General features: G+C 51.0%; 1 protein-coding gene across 1 annotated transcript; it reads right to left on the bottom strand.

Annotated features, from left to right (window-relative positions):
- Window positions 1–10,634: 10,634 nt before the first annotated feature.
- LOC131571585 (serine/threonine-protein kinase PAK 1-like) lies at window positions 10,635–17,242 on the bottom strand (the record flags this gene model as incomplete). The annotated part of the gene is made up of 5 exons (XM_058824364.1): window positions 10,635–10,760; window positions 14,961–15,157; window positions 15,557–15,656; window positions 16,356–16,473; window positions 17,136–17,242. Coding segments are annotated over 5 exons (648 nt in total), but the record flags the coding sequence as incomplete, so codon positions are not given.
- Window positions 17,243–18,999: the final 1,757 nt, after the last annotated feature.

Below are 18,999 nucleotides of genomic sequence, written 5' to 3'. Positions count from 1 at the left end.
GCGTACCCTCGCCCCGTGAGCATCAGCCTCCAACCCTGTTCCCACTCACCTAGCTCGTTTCTAATTACTACCTGTGGGCCCTCTTCTAGCATTCGAGTGGCCCAGTGTTTTTGAACGGGACTGTTTGTTTCATCTCCCCTAGGGAATTGATTCAGTGCCAGCAAAGCGGTTGCCAGCACACGTGCCTGATCTCCTGGGGGAATGGCATTGGCAAAGCCCTCTGCTTTTGCCAACACTTCTATCTTGGTTTTCAGGGTCTGGTTTGCTCTCTCAACTATGGCCTGTCCGGTACTGTTATATGGGATGCCTTGCACTAACGTGATGCCCCATTTCGAGGCGAATTCCTGTACTTGTTTGGAGGTGAAATTGGAGCCATTGTCCATTTTGATCTGCTTGGGGATACCAAGCCAAGCCATGGCTGTCAGCCAGAGCTGAATTGTGGTTTTGGAGTTTAGCTTTGGGGTGCTGTGTGGCTATGATTGTTCCGCTATAAGTGTCCACTGTCACTGCAAGCCATGCTCGGGGCTTCAGTAGTTCGCACCAGGTGAAGTCCGACTGCCAGATTTCTGAGAGCTTGAGACCTCTCGGGTTGACCCCGTAGGTCCAAAGGGGTGACTTCTGGCAATGAGGGCAGGTGGCTACCACATGTTTTGCGTCCGCTGTCGAGATTTCGCATCTCTTCGCCAGTGCTTTGACTCCGATGTGGAGTGACTCATGCAGCTGACGAGCTCTTTGCAAGGTCCAAATGCCTTTTGCTGCGGCATCCGCTTTGTCGTTGCCGATTTGGAAGTAACCTTTGACTGGGTCATGGCTGTTGATGTGGATGACTGACACGGTGCCCTGTCGTGAGGAGAGTGCTTCTTCCAGCATTAGGGCTGCTGCTGATGTTGACACTCCTGGTCCTGCCATTGCTAGGCAGAGCCTTGCCACGAATATAGAGTCCGTTACGATGTTGAGGTGTTCGTCTTGGAAGAATCCGCACGCCAAAACCACTGCTGCTGCCTCCAATTGTTGCACTGACAGTGTGGGGTCACACGCTTTGACGCAGTGCCATTGCTCTCCTGCCTGCCACACTGCTGCTGCGGTTGAAGTCATGGAGGAAGCGTCTGTGAAGACCGTTGGTCCTGGCTGCGGTCTGTCCTTGACCTTCCGTGGCATGTCCGTGTCGACTACGGTCAGCAGCTTAGTCCAGGGTGGCTTGGAGGAGTAGGAGATTTCTCCTCCGAAGCCGGAGAGAGCAAGGGCCAGACACTCCAATATTGTGGCTGACTCCGTGGTCGGCTGCTTGTGAAACGGAAGGTGGATGCTTGTCGGCTGGGTCCCTAGGTGTTTCAAGGCGAATCTCCTGCCTTTCATGATGAGGCTGGTGATGCATTCGATTCCTGGGGAGAATGCACGAGCAGGTCTTCCGAGGACCACCCATTGGATCGGTCGGGCCTTTTCAGCGAGTCCTTGGGCCAGTGCTCCCACTCCCCCCTTCGGTGTAAAGTGGACGTACAGGTCCAGTGGCATGGCTGGGTTCCACCTGGCAAGCGTGCCAGTGGACATCTGGTTTTCGATGAAGTCGAGGGAGCTCGTTGCTTGCGGCGTCAGCTCCTTGGGTTCCCAGGGGTTCTTTCCTTTCAGGAGGTCGTACAGAGGGTCCATGACCTTGGGAGGAATCAAGACGATGTTGCAAAGCCACTGCAGCGATCCCACCAGGCGTTGCACGTCGTGGAGTGTCTTGACGTCTCGGTTGACCTTCATCTCGGGGGGTGTCACGTAGGAGCTTGTAATCCCTACTCCCAGGAAGGTCACGCAGGGTCCTCTCTTGATCTTTGTGCTCGCGATCTCGAAGCCGTTGGCCTGAAGGGTCTCCGTGATTGTGGACACCAGGTGATCTACTTGGCTTGTCAATGGTGCTGCAACCAGGATGTCGTCCATGTACTGGATGATGGTTGCGGTGGGATTGGAGTGTCGGACCGGCATCAGTGCTTTGTCCACGGTGATTTGGCATATGGTCGGGCTGTCGACCAGGCCTTGTGGAAGTACTCTCCATTGGAAGCGAAGGTTGGGCCGCTCGCCGTTCCGAAACGCCACGGAAAAGGCAAATCGTTCTTTGTCCTCAGGGTGCAGGGGTATTGAAAAGAAACAGTCCTTGATATCCAGTACTGCGCACGGCTGCCCTGCAGGGATGGCTGAGTTCGCGGGTAGCAGTGTCTGGACTGGACCCATGGGTCGGATCATCTTGTTCACTTCTCTGAGGTCGTGGACAAGACGATAGCCTTGTCCAGACCTTTTGGGGATCACGAATACAGGGGTGTTCCATGGGCTGGTGGAGGGTTCTATGTGACCCTTTTGCAGTTCGCGGTCGACCAGTTCCAGCAAGGCTGCCATTCAAGGCTCTGTCAAGGGCTACTGCTCAACCCATACAGGGTCTGATGACTTCCAAGTCAATTTGATTGGCAGCGGGGGGTGTACAGCAGTGGCCCTCATGATAAATTTGTAATCCGAAATCCGAGCATGGAAAGGACGTCCCTTCCTAACAGCGGTGGAGAATTTTGCAAAATGTAGGGGTAGGTTGCTACTGTCTGTTCTGGTCCCTTTTTCGTGTGAAGTGTTATAGCCACCAGCTGGGTGCTTTTCCATGCCCGGGACTGCCCCCCCACTCCGTTCACTGGGGGAACTTCTTTGAATTGCCAATGTCCGGGCCAATGTGCTTGGGGAAAAATCGTGCAGTCTGATCCCGTGTCCGCCCAGAACTGAAACCCTATGACGTGGGGATCCTGGCTGCCGTAAAGGCGGCATGTCCCCCACACCATCAGGGGCTCCTTCCCTATTTTCATGACCAAGGCCACCCAGGGATCCCGCTCTGGGGCATCTCCTGCTGTTCCTGTGACTCCGGCGCGGCTTGTGGCGGTGGGGGGTGCGAAGGTATTGAGGGTGCTGCACAACTCTGCCATTGTATTGCTGGGGGGGATGCAAAGGTGGCTGCTCCCTGTGGGGGCATAGGGTATGAGGGTCCCCTGCCCCACTGGGGGTTGCTGTAGCTGGGCCGCTGCATATTCCAGGTGGGAGGGGGCTGGATGCGGCCCAGGTGCCCCCTCCCTTTCCTGTTTCCCTGGGGCTTGGATCTGCATTCCTTAGCTAAATGCTCCTTCCTTCCACACACCCAGCATGGCCCCCTACCTCCCCCTTGGCGTGGTGGAGCAGCTGCTGATAGGCGCCTTGGCTGGGGGCAGTTTACTGCCAAGTGGCCTGCCTGGCCACACTTAAGGCACGCCATCACGCTGGTTATTGCAGTGTGAACTGCTGCTTGAATGGGAGCTAGATGTTCCTCCTTTGCAACGTGTCTGATCATGGCAGCTATATTAGACCCCTGTGGCAGTGACCTTAAAATGTCCTTGGTTGCTTAGTTGCATTGCTGGCGTAGGCACTCTGCCAGCACGGGACCCTTCGCCTCTGAGGGTAACGCAGAGGAATCTAATGCTGCCTGAAGCCTGTCCGCAAACTGAGTGAAGCTCTCACTCTCACCCTGCTTTATGGAAGACCACGGCGATGGTCTGGCTACCACTTTGGAAGCATTACGGATGGCTTCTCGGGCAGCACGGGTTGTTGTCATAACCTCACGGGCCTGCAAGCCCTCAGCCTGTAGCTGGGGGATGATCATAGTGGGGTCTGTGCCCATTAGCCTCTGTATGCTGGAGCCGTGCAGTGGATGGTCTGCCCCTGTTACCAAGGATAGCTGTTTGATGCAATTGTCCTCCCATTCTTGTTTAAAAACGATCATCCCTGCACCATCAAATATCATTCCACACGTCTGCTTAACATCAAAGGGAAGCATATCGTCCCCACCGAAAAGGCCGTCAATGAATGTGCAAACCATGGCAGAATTAATTCCCTTTTCCGCAATCGCTTTAACAATTGCCTGCACATCTTTCAGATTGACTGGTGAATAAGTCCTTTGGTTTCCGCCTGCCCCCCCCACACGGACCGGGAACACCAGAGTGGCAGACGGAGCCCATTCCATGCAAGCCATTTTTATTTTCCGCCAGTTTGTAAGCGGGGTTCGGTTTTTCTCTGGTAACTCCTTCACCCATGCGGGAGCGCTGTGGCTAGTGACCTTACGTGCCGCTGCTCTCTCTCTGTTAAAGCTAGAATCTGAGTCGGAATCCTCTGACCCTATCTCGGGCTCAGAGCTCGAGTCCGAGTCCGAGCCGGAAGTCGAGTAGCTAGATGCTTCCGGGCTCCTCTGCCTTTTCCTCGGGCTCCGACCCCGCCCCTTCCTGCGGGGGTCGGGCCGTTCCCTCCCCCTGGGGTCCCCCCGCCTCCTGCTGGGGGAGGTCCTTGCCCTACAAGGACGTAATTTGAATAAAGCGCTCTGATTGGTCTTACGCGCCTCCGCGGGGGCTGCCCCGTTACCCCGCTCACCTGCGCATGCGTTGTTAAGCGGGCTGACTGCGTTTCCGCCCCCCGCCTCCTCCTTTCCGCCCTGACCACGCGGTCCAGCGCCATTTTCAAACGCATATGGTGGGGGGGCGTTTTTATCGATCCCTATGGGGTCCGACAATCCGGCTGCATTCCGCGCCTCCTCCGCGAGCCCCCGCCAGAACGCCCGCGCGTGTTCCCCCCCCCTCAGATGGTGAGTCCGCTCATTGAGGGGGATCCGGCGCTCGCGCCTCCGTGCGCCCGCCTGGGTTAAGCACATCCGCGGTTTGTGTCGCCGCGCCCACCCCCAACTGCGGCACGGCTAATAAGTTCGCGAGGCTATCCAGGTTTCTTGCTCTTGTCGAGCTTTTTGCAGAGCCTGAACAACTCTGCCCCACGATTTTAGGGCTTTCCCTGAGCCCGAGGACATAGTGTCCTCCACCAGAGCTTTTGTACAATTATCCCACACGTCCGAATGTAGGACGTCCACAGGGCTTTCAATAGCCCCAAGCTTAATCAATCTCGGCAATGCGAGAGTTAAATCTCTAAGTTTACATTCTATACCCCATTGTGCATGCATCTCTGTTACGACCTTCGCTATGGCTTCCATGGTCCACGCTGGTCCGGAGACGTCCCTCCCGCTGCGGTTAGACCTGCTGCCACAGCCGCCGTCCTCTTTGCAGGAGAATCCCCGTTCCCCGGGCGCAAGTCGCTTCCCGGGTTTCGGGCACCAAATGTTGCCTTCTGGATCAAGGCAGGCGACCTGGTTCTAAGGATCAGCACGGCGGCCCACTCTCCAGGGCCGCTCGGGCCAATGACACACGCAGACACCAATATGGTGGACGGTCAAAAGGCGTTTATTACTTCTTCTCATGGGGCCTTATAGTCTAAGGGGTCTCTACGTCAAAAGGGGGTTTGTCCTTCTTATCTATGGTTAGTAGGGAATGGAAAAGTACTGGGTAAGGAATGGAAAGTTACTGGCAGTACTGTTAGGGGGGCCACATTCCTAGGGTAATCTCTTATCTTAGAGGAACAAAGGGTCCTGGCTTTCTGTGACATCGCGTGATCTTCCGCAGCGCCTTTTCCCTATCTACCACACGCACCCCAGGACACTCGACGAGTTCAAGACCGTAGAAGCAAGTACACAGGTGTGAGCCAAACAGAGGGATCACGGGTCACACCTGACGTTCCTTGTGCATCGGTGGAACCTGCAAACTCTGATTTTATGTGGTTTATAAATGTGTCACTTTTTGGTTTCATAGAGCTCTAGTGGAGAAAGCGTAGGTTTTGTTTGGTTCATTTTATTAAAGGTCAAAAGTCATGTTTTTGAATTGAGAAGGATATGGGAGGAGCTTAAGCCAACAATTAACTTATAAAAAGGATGCTGCAAAATCAAATGTTACTACAATGTCAGTATTGATTGCTTCTTCTAGTGCAGAGTTTTAGTCAATTTGTAGTGTAGATTTGTCTGTGGAACAACCAAAACCAAATGTCTGGGTAACCTTAGCCAAGGCAGCAGGCTCGGATACCATGTGTTTGTCTAATTCGGAACAGAAAAGCCTTTCTCAACCTGACTAGTCAGTGTGCCAGTAAAGAATTTGCCCTTGGTCAAAAAGCAATTCAATAGTAAGCCTGGTGAAATTGACAATGGCAGGAGCTCTGTATAGGATTGTAACATTTGGGAAAAAGAACTTCCCAAAGCAGTACCTGCACCCCAAGAATTAGAAATCCTTGGTCCTTTAACAATGGATTTTTGCCTTACATTTACAGTTAATGATTAGTGAGAAAGTGATCCTCCAAAGCACAATGTTACTCTCCATTGTTTTGCATACAGAAACTCAAGGTTTTGGTGTAATTATTAAGAATGTTGAGAGTTGCTTTCTAAAGCTGACCAATATCCACGACAGTTACCAAAAGGATGTTGGTTCACCTGTGTAGATAGGCCCCGGCAGGGCATCCCATGAAGGTGGCCCATGTAGCAATGGGATGCTCACTGTAATTGCGCCTACTGCCAAAGCGGTCATTAAGAAGAAACAAAGGGGAACAAGATCTGCTCGTCATTATTGTGAAAACTGTAGAAGTGATTTCACGCCTTGGAAGGCTGCAAAAAGGGTTTCTGCGGGTTTGTTTTTACCCCGGCTGCCTTCAGCAATGGCATTGAAACAATTAGATCGGGTTGCATATTGGCTGAGTAAACAAACTAATGGCACATCCACTGCAATCAGTGACATGTTGACCGATGTTAATAGTGTTAGACATGCTGCCCTTCCAAATAGAGCAGCAATTGATTTTCTTTTACTGGCACAAGGACATGGTTGCGAGGAATTTGAAGGATTGTGTTGTATGAACCTGTCTGATCACTCTGTATTTATCCTCAAAAGCATAGAAAAGCTGAAAGATTTGACAGCTCCAATTAAAGAAGATGGTGGCTCCTGGTTAGATGATTTGTTCCAAGGATGGAGGTTTGCACCTTGGCTAAGGGGACCTTGTAGAATAGGTCTCCATATGTTGGGTGTTTTGGCAGTGATACTGGTAGTAATACCTTGCATACGTCGGTGTGTGTGACAAATGATGGACAAAACAATCTAAGAAGTTTTTATCACACAAGAGAGAGAGGCAGGAAATGGATTCACACAGAATTCCCAAAATCTCACACAGATGGTGGATGAAGGTATGGACATGGAGGAAGGTTTTGAATTAAGACCTTAGAACAGGCGAGACTGTTTTGGAACAATCACTTGTAAGTGCTATCAGACATGACTTTTGTCCTTTGAACTGACTGGACTTTCACAGCATTAAAATTGCTGTGTTGGAATATAGCAAGGCTGAATGCGAGCAAGAAGGACGCTTTATGCAAGTAACAAGCAGGTATACTACAGTGAAGCTATGAAATGCAAGGTAGTTAATAAACGACACGGTTACAAAGGCTTCTATTTAGCCAAACCGTGAGGGGGAATTGTGGGAATATGTGAAATCAGAGGGTTCTGGGACAGCTGCAAAAGGCAGACCTCAGAGAAAGCAGAACTTTGGTTAGAGCTAAGCAGTAGATTTGTCAGCAGAAAATTTATATAAGTAGTAGAAAAGTAAGGACAAATAGAACAATGGTTTGTGTCTATTACTGTAGAATGCAGGACATTCATATGTCTGAGATGTAACACAAAACAGAACTCCCTTTGGTCATCAGCAAACAGCTTCGTTTATTGCCTTCAGTACCCACAGTCCATTTAGCCCAGTCAAAACTCCCAGGCCGAGACATCTCATTGGTCTATCTCTGTGCCCCCAGACTCTGAACCAATGCAATGTCTGTATCTTAGGAGAGCTCCCATTGCCTGGGAACTTCTGTCAGTCAGTCCAGAGGCTGCTCCGTGGAGCTGAATTGGGCTCCTCATTCTAATTTGATTGATACTGACCCACCAGTGTATTAACGCTTGGCTGGAATGACTCCCTAAGCTACAGAAAAGTATCCCTAGCAAGATATTAGGAACTTCTAAGCTTAATAATTGTTATATTTGCCCAATTATCCCATCAAAAAAACCAAAAAACCAAACAATATTTAGGTAGCAGTAATTTTAATTGAATAGTTTAGAAAATATATAAATAAGGGATAATTTGGTTCAAATAATAGCACATAAGGAAAAGATACCGCGAGGTACGGAGGGCAGAGTTCTTGACCCTTGCCACTTCACGTACAAGCTTGCCAAGTGAAAATCACCCCTTGTATGCCATATGTCAATACCATCTCCTCCTATTTTCGGTTCGTCACTTTTCTGTCTCCGCCTTCCTCACCACCTTTACCACGCATGCGCCACCACTCGGTTTGGTGGTCGCACAAGTCTTTGGGGGTCGTCACTGATGAAGGCCCTGTAGTCTTCTTTGTTGTCCTTTAATTCACCTTTGGGTTACACATGCGCATCAAGCCAGCACGTAGCCAGTACAGCCAATGTAAGCCAAGACTAACGTATCACTCCATCTACATATCAAGGCAATAAATCCCTTATAATTAGGATTTGTTGGGACCGAACCAGGTTCTTGCTCATTTTTAGCAACTGTATCTTCAGCTTCTTTCCTGTGGTCCTTGAGAACAGCTGCTGGGAAGGGGGGTGGAGCCCCTCCTCTCCCTCTCTTCTTTGGCATTACAACTTTTTAACTATTTATTATTCTCAAATATTAATTACTGTATCAGTATCAATTACTCTTTCAAATTTTATCAGCATGAATGATACCTATTTATCACAATAATGGAGCTCTGTGCATTGTGTTTTAAGGCTCAAAAGCAGGTACAGTGTTTGAAATAAGCAAGCAGTGTTTTAACAAAAGCTACGTGTGCTTATAGTGGTTGCACAGAACTACTGTCAATATGCTCTTGCTTTGTGTGAGTGGTCAAAAAACTTTTCAAGTAAGTTCATTGCCTGCTGCCAGGGATGTGAGCTGCTGGCATCTTCCCACTGTAACAACCATGTAACGAGACTGATGCTGGAAAACAAACAGCTCCAGGAGCGTTCCTCAGCAGTCCCGTCCCTTTCGTGATTCGTACAGAGACCCGCGGCCAGCAATACTCAGCTGAGGACCAGAAGAGACTGGAATAGCCCGGGCACTCCAGCTTTAGTGCAAGGCATCCGGCAGCCTTGAGGGTACAAAGCGAGCACAGGTCGCAGCTCCTCGTGTCCGGAGCGAGCCCGGAGCAGCTCTCACAGGCCGCACCCCCTCCCAGGCCCAGCTCCGGGCGCAGCCGGGGCCGCTCCGACTGTGCGGGGCCGCTGCCGGGGCGCTGTCGCGGCTCCTCCCGCGGGGCGGAGCTGACGCGGCCCCGGCGGCCCCGGCCCGGCCCCGCTGCGCTCCGAGCGCGGCCCCGGAGCGGCCCGGCCGAGGCGGCGAGGGACGGGCGGCGAGGGGCCGGGGGCATGGGGCGCTCCGGGAACGGGCGGACATCCCGGCAGAGGGGAGAGAGACCTGGCAGAGGGAGGAGTGAGCGGGAGAGGGGAGAGATGCTGGGAGGAAGGAGAAAATCCCAGGAGAGGGGGGCGAGCCCGGGAGTAGGGGAGATCACGGGACAGGGGGGGTGAGGTCCCTGGGAAAGGGTGGGTAGCCTTCCAAGACAGTAGAGAGCCCTGGGAGAGGGGGGAGGTCCTGGAAGAGGGAGGAGTAATCGGGAGAAGGGGAGATCCAGGGAGACGAATAAAAGCAGTGGCTACAGCTAGGGAAAGGAGGGAGCTTGGGACAAGGGGTAGCTTAGGCCTGGGAAAAACCCGAGAGAGGAGGGAGAACCCAGGAGACAGAGGACAACCTGTGAAGGGGGGGAGATCCGGAGTAGAGTGGACAGGGCCTGGGAAAGACGTAGGAGAAGAAAGCCCAGGGCGGGGGTCCAGGAGCGGAGGCTCCTGCAGGCGGACTGGGAACCCGGAGAGCCCGGAATCACGGAGTCCTGCAGCCAGGCCGAGAACGGGCGCGGGTCAGTGCGGTTCGGGAGAGCGCGGCTGCGGGGCTGGCTCCGGAGGCGGAGGCGAGTGGAAAGCGCTGCTCGGCAGCCCCGGCGGCGCTGAGAGCACAGCCCTGCCCGGGGAGGCAGCGCCACGGGCGCCGCTCGGCTTCCCAGCCAGGCCACGGCACCGCTCGGCTTCGCCGCCGGATCCGCGGCAGCTCGGAGCATCGCTCCCTGCCCGGGCCCGAGGCTCACCTGCGCCAGGTGCACCAGAGCATCGCCTCTGCCTGGACAACCCACAGCGAGCAGTGCCCGGCAGGGACTGCAGATCCCCTTTGGTGGCAGAGAAAAAAGAGCAAGGAATCTTCCATGGGAGAACATAGGCAATAGGATGAGGTGTCAGTGTCCAGTGTGTTCAGATGCACTCACAAGGATACTATTGCTCTTGGCTCAGAACATGGAAAAGAAGTGGGCAGACACAAATCAGAAGCTGGTTGCAATATCCAGGGATCAGTTATCAGAAGAAAATGCTACGCAACTGCTGGAATGCTTAATGGATGACTAATTACCCCTTGCCAAGTAATCTGGACTTTTTAGGGGCAGCATACTTATCTCTCAAAAATTACTCTAGAGATATTCTTAAGAAAATTTTGAAGAAAGGCTCATACACCCACATTTCAATGCAGTTGCTGTGGGATTAATAAATGAAATCTGCTTTAATGTCTTGATTTTCCTAAAGATTTGTGGGGGTTGTTTTTAACACAGGCATGCATGCATGCTAAATTTGAGAATCTAAAGTAAGGTCTTTTTATAGGGGATATGGAAGAGACAGGTCTTCAGCCAGCAATATGTCAGTGAGAGACAGCTGAGCGATGATTACTGAGAAGAAGAACAGCCCTGCAATAGAGGTGTGAGCTGCATTGAACAGCGCTTGCTGTGGGCCAGAGAGCACAAAGCAGGCTGGCCTGGTGGGCCTGAATATTCCTGCCAAACACTCTGCATCTCACCCCTTTGCTTGGGCTCAGTGCAGAACTGCAGGATTGCGGGCGCTTCCTCCCAGAGCTGCGTGAGGCGCTGGCTCCTGCAGATGTGCCCTGCCAAGCTGTCCCTGCCTCACGCTGGCCTCGCTTCCCCTGGCACAAGAGCTGGGCCTGAAGGAGGCTGCCCTGTGCTCCAGCCTGCCGAGCAGCCCGGCTCCCTGCCCCGGAGCCCAGAGTGCTGCACACACTGCTGACCTTTGCCAGGAGTTGCAGGGCAGCCGGCAGAAGAGGAGGAATCCTCAGGCAGCCCAGCAACCCTCGGCTGCCCTTGATCTTTCTCTGCTCCTGGGCACACTCCAGACGGCCAATGCCTCCAGGCTGGGCTGTGCCCAGCACGGCTGCGCTTCCCCTCGGCAGCAGCCAGCTGCCACCTGGGCTCTGAGAGCGGAGGATTCGCCCACTGCCGGGAACAGGCACCCAGGGCCCGGCTGCTGCCTCTTGCAGCTTCAAGGGCCTCCTTCCAGCCTGCCTCTGCCGGGGCTCAGCCTGCTCCGGCCTGTGCCGGGGCTCTGCTGGGGCTCCACCCCAGCCAAGGCTGGGCCCGCTCTCACCTCACAGGCGCTGACAGCTCTGCACCACAGGAGACCTTCCCGAGCACCCTCTCTGATCTTTCTGCTTTCTCACTTGAGCAAGGCTCTCCTCCAGCCAAAGAGATTATTGCATTTTGGGATACAAATCCAAGTGGCAGGAGCCCCAATGTTCTCCAGTCACAGCTGAAGGCCTGCATCTGCACAGGGTGTTGGGCTGCCTCATTCTTCTTTTGGTTTTGACTTCAAATGCCATTGCCCTTTCTGCCTCAAATAGAAATACCAAAGCTGGCCAAAAACAGACCAGTGGGCCAGATTCCAAAGGCAGTGTGGTCTGGAGAGGATGAATGAAGAACATCCTTCTTCCTCACTTTCACACCATGTCAAAGACATTGTGTCACTTTCCACCTTTAAGAAACAACAGACAATTCAGAAGAAATTCTTGAGCGTATTCGCAGAGTGAGAAGGAAGGGAATCTTCAAGGTGACTTGTGGTTTCAGAAACTGTATTCATTTCCAATCCTACTCTGCACTCCTATTAGACAATCCTACTCTAACCCTAACCCTAATCTTAATCCTAATCCTAATCCTAATCCTAATCCTAATCCTAATCCTAACCTACAATCCTACTCTAAAGTGGTTGACGAATAAATGGTCCTGATGTGATTGTCACATTCTTGTCTCCCTCCTCTTCTTCACTGAAACAATCAGCGGCACCAGGCTGGACGCAGGCTCAGCAAATGTTACAAATGGATGCTGCCCAAAGGGAAAAAAAAACAAATCAACAAATCAACAACATGACCTTACAAGCTCAGTGCTTCATAGGATTCCTCTGTCTTATAGAAGGATGCAGGAACAGGACCAATGGGACCATCTAGACCTCCATCTTTATGCGCCAGACTTTGCCATCACAGGCAAATGTGGCCCAGAATCCCACTCATCCATTTATCCAGGTGTCTTCATCTTGCTAGGATTTTTGCCCTGCCAGTGCTCTAGAAATGGTGCTTTCTGTCCTTGGAGTTTCTTCTTTTCAGGTATCTCTAAAGCCTCACACTGGTCCCTCTCTTTGAAAGACAGGCACTGTGCTGATTCCCACAGGGAGACAGAGCAGTGGCTACCTTTCCATGCCCTGCCTCTCGTGTGCTGGATGGCACCTTCCTTCCCAGCAGGGCCAGCCCAGTGGCACTGGGCCCTGCAGTTCCCTCTCTGCCACACAACCTGGCACTAACTCTGGCACAGTTCCTGTCTGCTTGAGCATGGCAGGCAGCAGATGGGGCTGGTACAAGTCCCTCCCAGCTGTCCCTGTTTGCGTAGCAGAAACCTCTAAGGGTGGGCTGGGGAGCACAAACCAGGGCCCCCAGGAGGCTCACAGTGAGCACCCCAGGACCCCTCCTGCCCACAGCCAAATCTCTGACCCCTAGGCTGCGACTGGCTTCCTTGGGTTCCTGCACCACCATTTCATGTCTCTGTACCCTGCACTGCTCTACTTCAATTCTTTTGCCATTAGATAAAACTGAGCACCCCACCAAATGACAAAAGAGGGCGACCAAAACAGCCAGAGGAGCTCTCTGACTCAGGAAATGCAGAGAGAGGTGGAGTTACTCAGTTTTGTGAAGAACAGGCACCAGGGAGACTTTATTGCCACTTTCCAAGACTTCAGAGTGGCTTTGAAGAAAGTGAGGGACATATTTTTTAACAGGGCCAGTTACAATAGGATGTGGGTGAATATTTTTAAACACAAACAGGATCTAATCAGAACTTGTTTACTCAGAGCATGGTGTGACTCTGGCACTGGTTGCCCACAAGAGCTTACAGGTGCCCCATCCCTGCAACCATTCCGGCTCCAGTGGGAAAGGGCTCTGAGAAACCTGATCTCTTTGAAGATGTCCCTGCTCATTGCAGGATACTTTCACCAGAGGACCTTTACAGGGCCCTGGCAGCCCAGCCCAGTCTAGGATTCCTCATCATTTTCATTTGAAGAGCACCAAGAATGGAGGTGAGGAGGAAGGGGGCTCATCTGATGCCTTGGACTTGAGTGGAGGAGGAGCCCATGCCTCAGAACCTGTTTCACCTGCAGCCCCTTCCCATTTTACCTGCAGGAGCTCCCTGGCAGACCAGCGCTGCTCCTCGTCTCTCTGCAGGCAGCAGCTCAGGAAGTCACGCAGGCAAGGTGAGAATCGGTTGGGCTGCTGCAGCCGTGGGGTCCCTACTGTGGCTATCAGTTGTGTAGCCTGGAGAAAAAGGAGACACCAGGCTCCACTTGCTGCTTTCACATCTCTAAGTGCTCTCCCACCTCCCTTTGTTTAACCTCTGTTCTTCAGTGGCAGTTTCTGCCCTGGCAGAGACCCAGAGATCATTTTCCTTTACCAACCAGAAAACCCAAACCTGATGCAGCCACAGCTTTTCCACCATCCCACAGATCTTGCCTTGGCAGCTGATTTCATTGACTGTGCTAGTTAATAGGAACTACATCAGTAAACGCACATTTGCTTCCATAAGGATTCACACCAGCTTGAGAGGCTTTTTGGAAGAGGGACTGTGCTATACAAACTAATTTCAAGGGTTAGTACATGAAAGGCATGTCTGCAGTGCTTGTTGGTCCTTTAAGCCCACGTGCCCAAGAACAAAACTCATCATACCTTTTGTGCTTTTTTTGAAAACAATGGTAATTGGAAGGTAAGAAAGGGAATCCATCAATTAATCCCCAGGTAAGGAAATAAACATTTGCAATCTCATCTTCAACAGAGACACATTTAGATGCCTGCACAAATGTATTGGGATGAAAATTGCTGCTTGGGCACAAACGAGCCACCTGCAGCTCTGTCTCAGCAGTCTGAAAATTGCAGCTTCCCATTTTGCAGCAAAAGAAAAATTGTCATGGTCAGAAGAAGGAGAGGTGCCATCCCTATGGCCACCCTCTGCTCATTTGGCTACTCAAGTCAATGCATTAATGATAGGCCCATGCCAGAAAGGGCCTGGAAAGAAACGGGCAGGCTCTCCGTATCACCAGGCTCTGGCTTGGTGACACAGAGAATGTGCCTTTGGCTAGGAGAGAAACACAGTGACTGAGTGTTTCAGCAGCACTGTACAGGAAGCAGAAGAGACTCAGTGGCCTTTACACTCTCATGCCCAGGTTTCAGGCATGTTTCCCAGTGAGAAGAAACTGTACAGGGAGTTAGGTTCATCTCTAAAGACCACAGTTTTAGAAACTTTGTTGGGTTTGTGTTGCCTTCCTTCATTTCTGGAAAGATAACAGCAGTTGTCAGATGCTTCTTTTCTGCTATTAAGGCCATCTCCACAGCCAAAGGACTGGAACCACTTAAAAGCCAAAGGAAAGTGTTGCCTGAGAATAGAGTTGGTTTGGAGTTTGTTTGCATGTGGTAAGGCTTGAGTTCCCCCACTGCTGAAACCAAAACTACAGCAGATGCTGATGTGTTGCAGACACATTTTTAGGAGGGGACCTTGGTGGAAGTAGTTCAGGCAGATGGCAATGGGCTTTTGTCCAATGGCACGCAGGACAAGGGACAGGTGAGAAAGACAGTGGGATCAGTGAGTATTTGCTCCTTACCGTGATGGGACTTTGGTTCCAGTAGGGAGGTTCTTGTTCGATCATTTCAATCCCCACGATTCCAAAAGACCATATGTCCACTTTGGGACCATATGGTTGACTTGTCAGCACTTCTGGCGCCAGCCACCAAGGAGTCCCGACTACCGAGCACCGTCTGCTCTGCTCAGGGCTGAGCTGAGTAGAGAGGCCAAAATCACCTGAGGAGAAAGCAAAACTCTGTTTCTATTTGAATTCTGTGCAATTAGGAAAGCAGGCCAAAGAATTGCCCAGTAGAAGTTGGAAAATGTGCTGTTGAATTCCTGGCATTGGTGACTTTTAAACTCCCCCCATTTTTTACACTGTCGCCAGTAGTGTCTTTTGTTCTTTGGAAGCTTTAGACTTGTAACTCCCTCCCTCTGGAAGGGACACACACAGAGCAAGGCCACTCTTGACTGCTTGTTCCTTGTCCTACCTCTGTGCACCTTGCAACTGTGCCCTCAGCTCACAGCGGGTGTCCCTGCGCTGCCACCAGCCCCATTTAGGGGAGCTGGCTGTCACTCCAAGCAGCCCCACACCCACATCCCTGGAATGCTGCTCCTGACCAAGAATACACTGACCCAGCTTGACAGAACCATCGGTTCTGAGAAGGATGTTGTCACTCTTCACATCTCGATGGATCACATGGTTTGAGTGAAGAAAATGCAGTCCTTGCAGGCACTGAGAGAGAAAACAGAAAGAGGAGGGCCAAAATGAGTGATGTGATTTAATCCCACAAGAAAGGCAACAAAGAATCTAAAAGATTCCCTCTGCAGGGGAATGGGCAGTAATGGCAGAACACAGTGCCACTGAGAGGAAGAGCTTGCTGCTCCAGCACTTGAAGAGCAGGACCTTTCTGAGGAAAGGCATGTCAGCTTCTGAAAGAGCAACAGCACCTGCTGTTATAAACTGTGCCCTGCAAACCAGCCAGGATGACTGCTGCTGCAGTGCATGTGCTCAGAAGCAAAGAGCCTTTTGGCTGCACTCCTGTCCTTGTATGCTGAGGCCTGAGAGAAACGAGTCTCTCTCTTTTTTCTTTGCTGATCATTTCCAATCCTGCCACCAGCACCTTTGCTTTCACAGGCAAGGAATGCAGTGAAGACAGACTCCAGGCAAACATTTAGAGAGGCAAGGTGGAGAACAGCAAATACAAATACATGAGCCCGAGCGAGAATACAACAGCAGGAGAGAAGAGTACTGGCACTGAGTACAGGGAGTGCAGGAGCACTGGCAGGCCTTTCACTTGAGATGCTTTTTCTTGCCCATAGCACACCAGCAACACAGAACCAAAGCTTGGCACAGGAAATCACTGCAGGTCTGAGCCCCTGTTTCCCAGACAATCCTGCCCAAGCCCTTGGAAACACAGATGGGATTGCTGACCTCCCGACTGATGGCTGCTGCCTCATCTTCATACAGAGCGGTCGTGCTGAGGATATCGTTCAGGGTGCCTCCGTCCATGTACTCCAGCACCAGCCAGAGTTCCTCACCCACAAGGTAGCTGAAAGAAGGAAAGAAGGCCGTGGAGATGAGCATGCATGGCTACGTTGATTTTTGCCTCCAGGTTTCTTACTTCCAAATGCCTTTGTGACAAGGACAGAATCATAGCAATAGATATTCCCTCTTGGCTGTGCATTGTTTGCAATCTGTGCAGTCTCAAGGAGATAAGCACAGCTGTGAAAAAGGAGATGTCTTAGATGGCTAGTGAGTGAAAAATGCAGTTTAGAAACAGCCCAGATAAAAAACCTGTCAGGCATGGTGTTTCTGGAAATAAGCACCTAGTCTTCCTGGCATGCCCAGCAATGGCAAAGAGTGGCAACAATCCAAGGGAAATCCATTTTAGGACGGTTCATCAGCACTTCAGAAACTTGAAAAAATCAATCCCAAAACTATGTGGAGGCAGTAAACTTCGAGGCTGATGACTAAGGAAGATACAGCTGATCCAGATTTTGAATAATTTTGGAATAATTTTCAAACTAGGTGTGCCAGGGAAGACTCATGCAGAAGGGATGCACTCTCTTCTCATCCATTGGAGATGAGTAGAGAGATATGAATAAATAAAAATTAACAGCTTTACTATCTGCCACTGACCAAAGTGGGTTTTTAACCTCTTATGTTTGCTGTATGTAAATGCACACATGGGATAAGACCAGAACCACTCACCTGTCTAAAAAATTCACAACATTGGGACTCCTGTACCTCTTCATGATTTGGATTTCATTAATGCTTCGTTCCATCCTTCTCGGTCCTTGAAGATTTATTTTCTTTATGGCCACCTAAAATGACATTGAAAATCAGTAACTTGAGCAGTTGGTGGCAGGAGACAACAACGCACATGAAGCGAGTGATTTTGCAATGATACAGCTGAGCTGTGCCAAACTGCCTTGTCATTAGGCACTGCAGTAATTAGGAACTGACATTCCAACAGCCCATTTCTCTGCTCCCTTGGGAGCCAGTTACAGAACATGTGGGGCCGCTGACATTTTGCCTTGTCCACTTGGTAACAGTTGTGTCTCAGCTATCACCCACAAACCTCTGACCACACTCTCCGCTGCTCTTTCTAGGATTCAGAAGAAGTAATCCATGCCTTAAGACTCTGTGGATCCATCTTGGGCAATGGGCAGGGCTTAGGGCTTTTAGGGCACTTGCAGATCTCTCCCTATGTGCAGTTCCCAAGGGTAACACTGCAGGTGGCTAAGGAACTACCAGTAACTTTCCGATGGATTTGCTGGCAGCCAGAATCGAGAATTCAGGACTCTGAAGCTGTAGCCCCAAAGAGCAGGGAGGTGCTCTAAGGCACCACCTTTGTTTTAGCAATGGAGAGCGAGTGAGCGCGTCCTTGTCTGAAAGGAAGCGCTGCCCTGCGTGCCTTCCTTCCGGCAGCTGAGGAGGACAAAGTGCCAAATGTATTTTGCAGGCTGGCACCAGTCTATGCTTCTTGTTCCTTTTCAGCACGGCTCTAGCCAAGCTCCAGCCACAGCTCACACCAGAGGAGAGCTGTGGGGAAAGCCCCTCAAGAGCAGCAGAGTCTGCAGGGGCTGTTGACATTTACCTCTCCTCCTGTGGCAGTGTCGAGTGCTTTAAAAACATCTCCAAAACTCCTAGAAACAAAAGAGAAGCAGAGTAAGGAGAAGCCATTTAGATCTTGCACTGAAAGCCAGCCCACACAGGAGATCTCTGCTGTAAATGCCTAAAAGCTGCAGGACTCTGGAAGCATGGAGATGTTCTGGACAATGCCTTCTGAGCACAATTAGAAATTCTGATCAGCATTGACAATCTAAGCCCAGTGCCTGAACACATTTGCAGCTTGTCTGACTTCACGCTTGATACCTATTCCACCAGCAAAACACCTGATGCATAGTTTTGTAAAATTAGCATTGCTTGGACTCACCCACTGCCAATACTTTCCAGTTCAATGTATTTGATGATAGGATTTTCCGTCTTCACCATTCTGCCTGAGGGAAACAAAATGCAAGATGTTCACTTTAAAGCAGAGATCCCACCTTCTCGGAGATACAAATGGCAGCCCCACTGTCTGGGGCTCTGAGCCCTCCCTTTGTTAGCCAGCTCTGAGGTGGCTAACAACAACAGGAACAGGAACTGGAACAACAAGAAAAGAACAGCACGTCCACAGCACAAGTCTGGCTGGCACAGAGACTGATTTCTTGCATCCTTTGAAGTGAGAGACCTCTTGGCAGCAGACACACAGGGAAGCACAGGGAGATGGATTCAGACTACACTGAGACCAGAAGAGAATACATACCAAAGCAAGTAAGTTTGTCCTCTAGAAACATTGAGGAGAGCTGGAACTAAGAGTGCCTTTGTTTTGTTGGGAATAAACACTGCGAGATTTAGAAAAGGTTTCCCACTTGCTAAGATTAAATGCACCTGCACATCCCGAATCAATTCCTCTGAACAGATGTCAAGTTCAGAACAGGAGGAATATTGCCAAGTGTTCCCATCTTTTCCACCTTGCAGCAGTTTGCCAATAGAATGCCTTCCCAGTTGCAAACCAGAGCAGCTCATG

The sequence above is a fragment of the Ammospiza caudacuta genome, chromosome Z (assembly GCF_027887145.1).
Source record: "Ammospiza caudacuta isolate bAmmCau1 chromosome Z, bAmmCau1.pri, whole genome shotgun sequence".
Lineage (NCBI taxonomy): Eukaryota > Metazoa > Chordata > Aves > Passeriformes > Passerellidae > Ammospiza > Ammospiza caudacuta.
The sequence above is the reverse complement of the archived record's forward strand: the minus strand, read 5'-3'. Positions and strand labels throughout refer to the sequence as shown.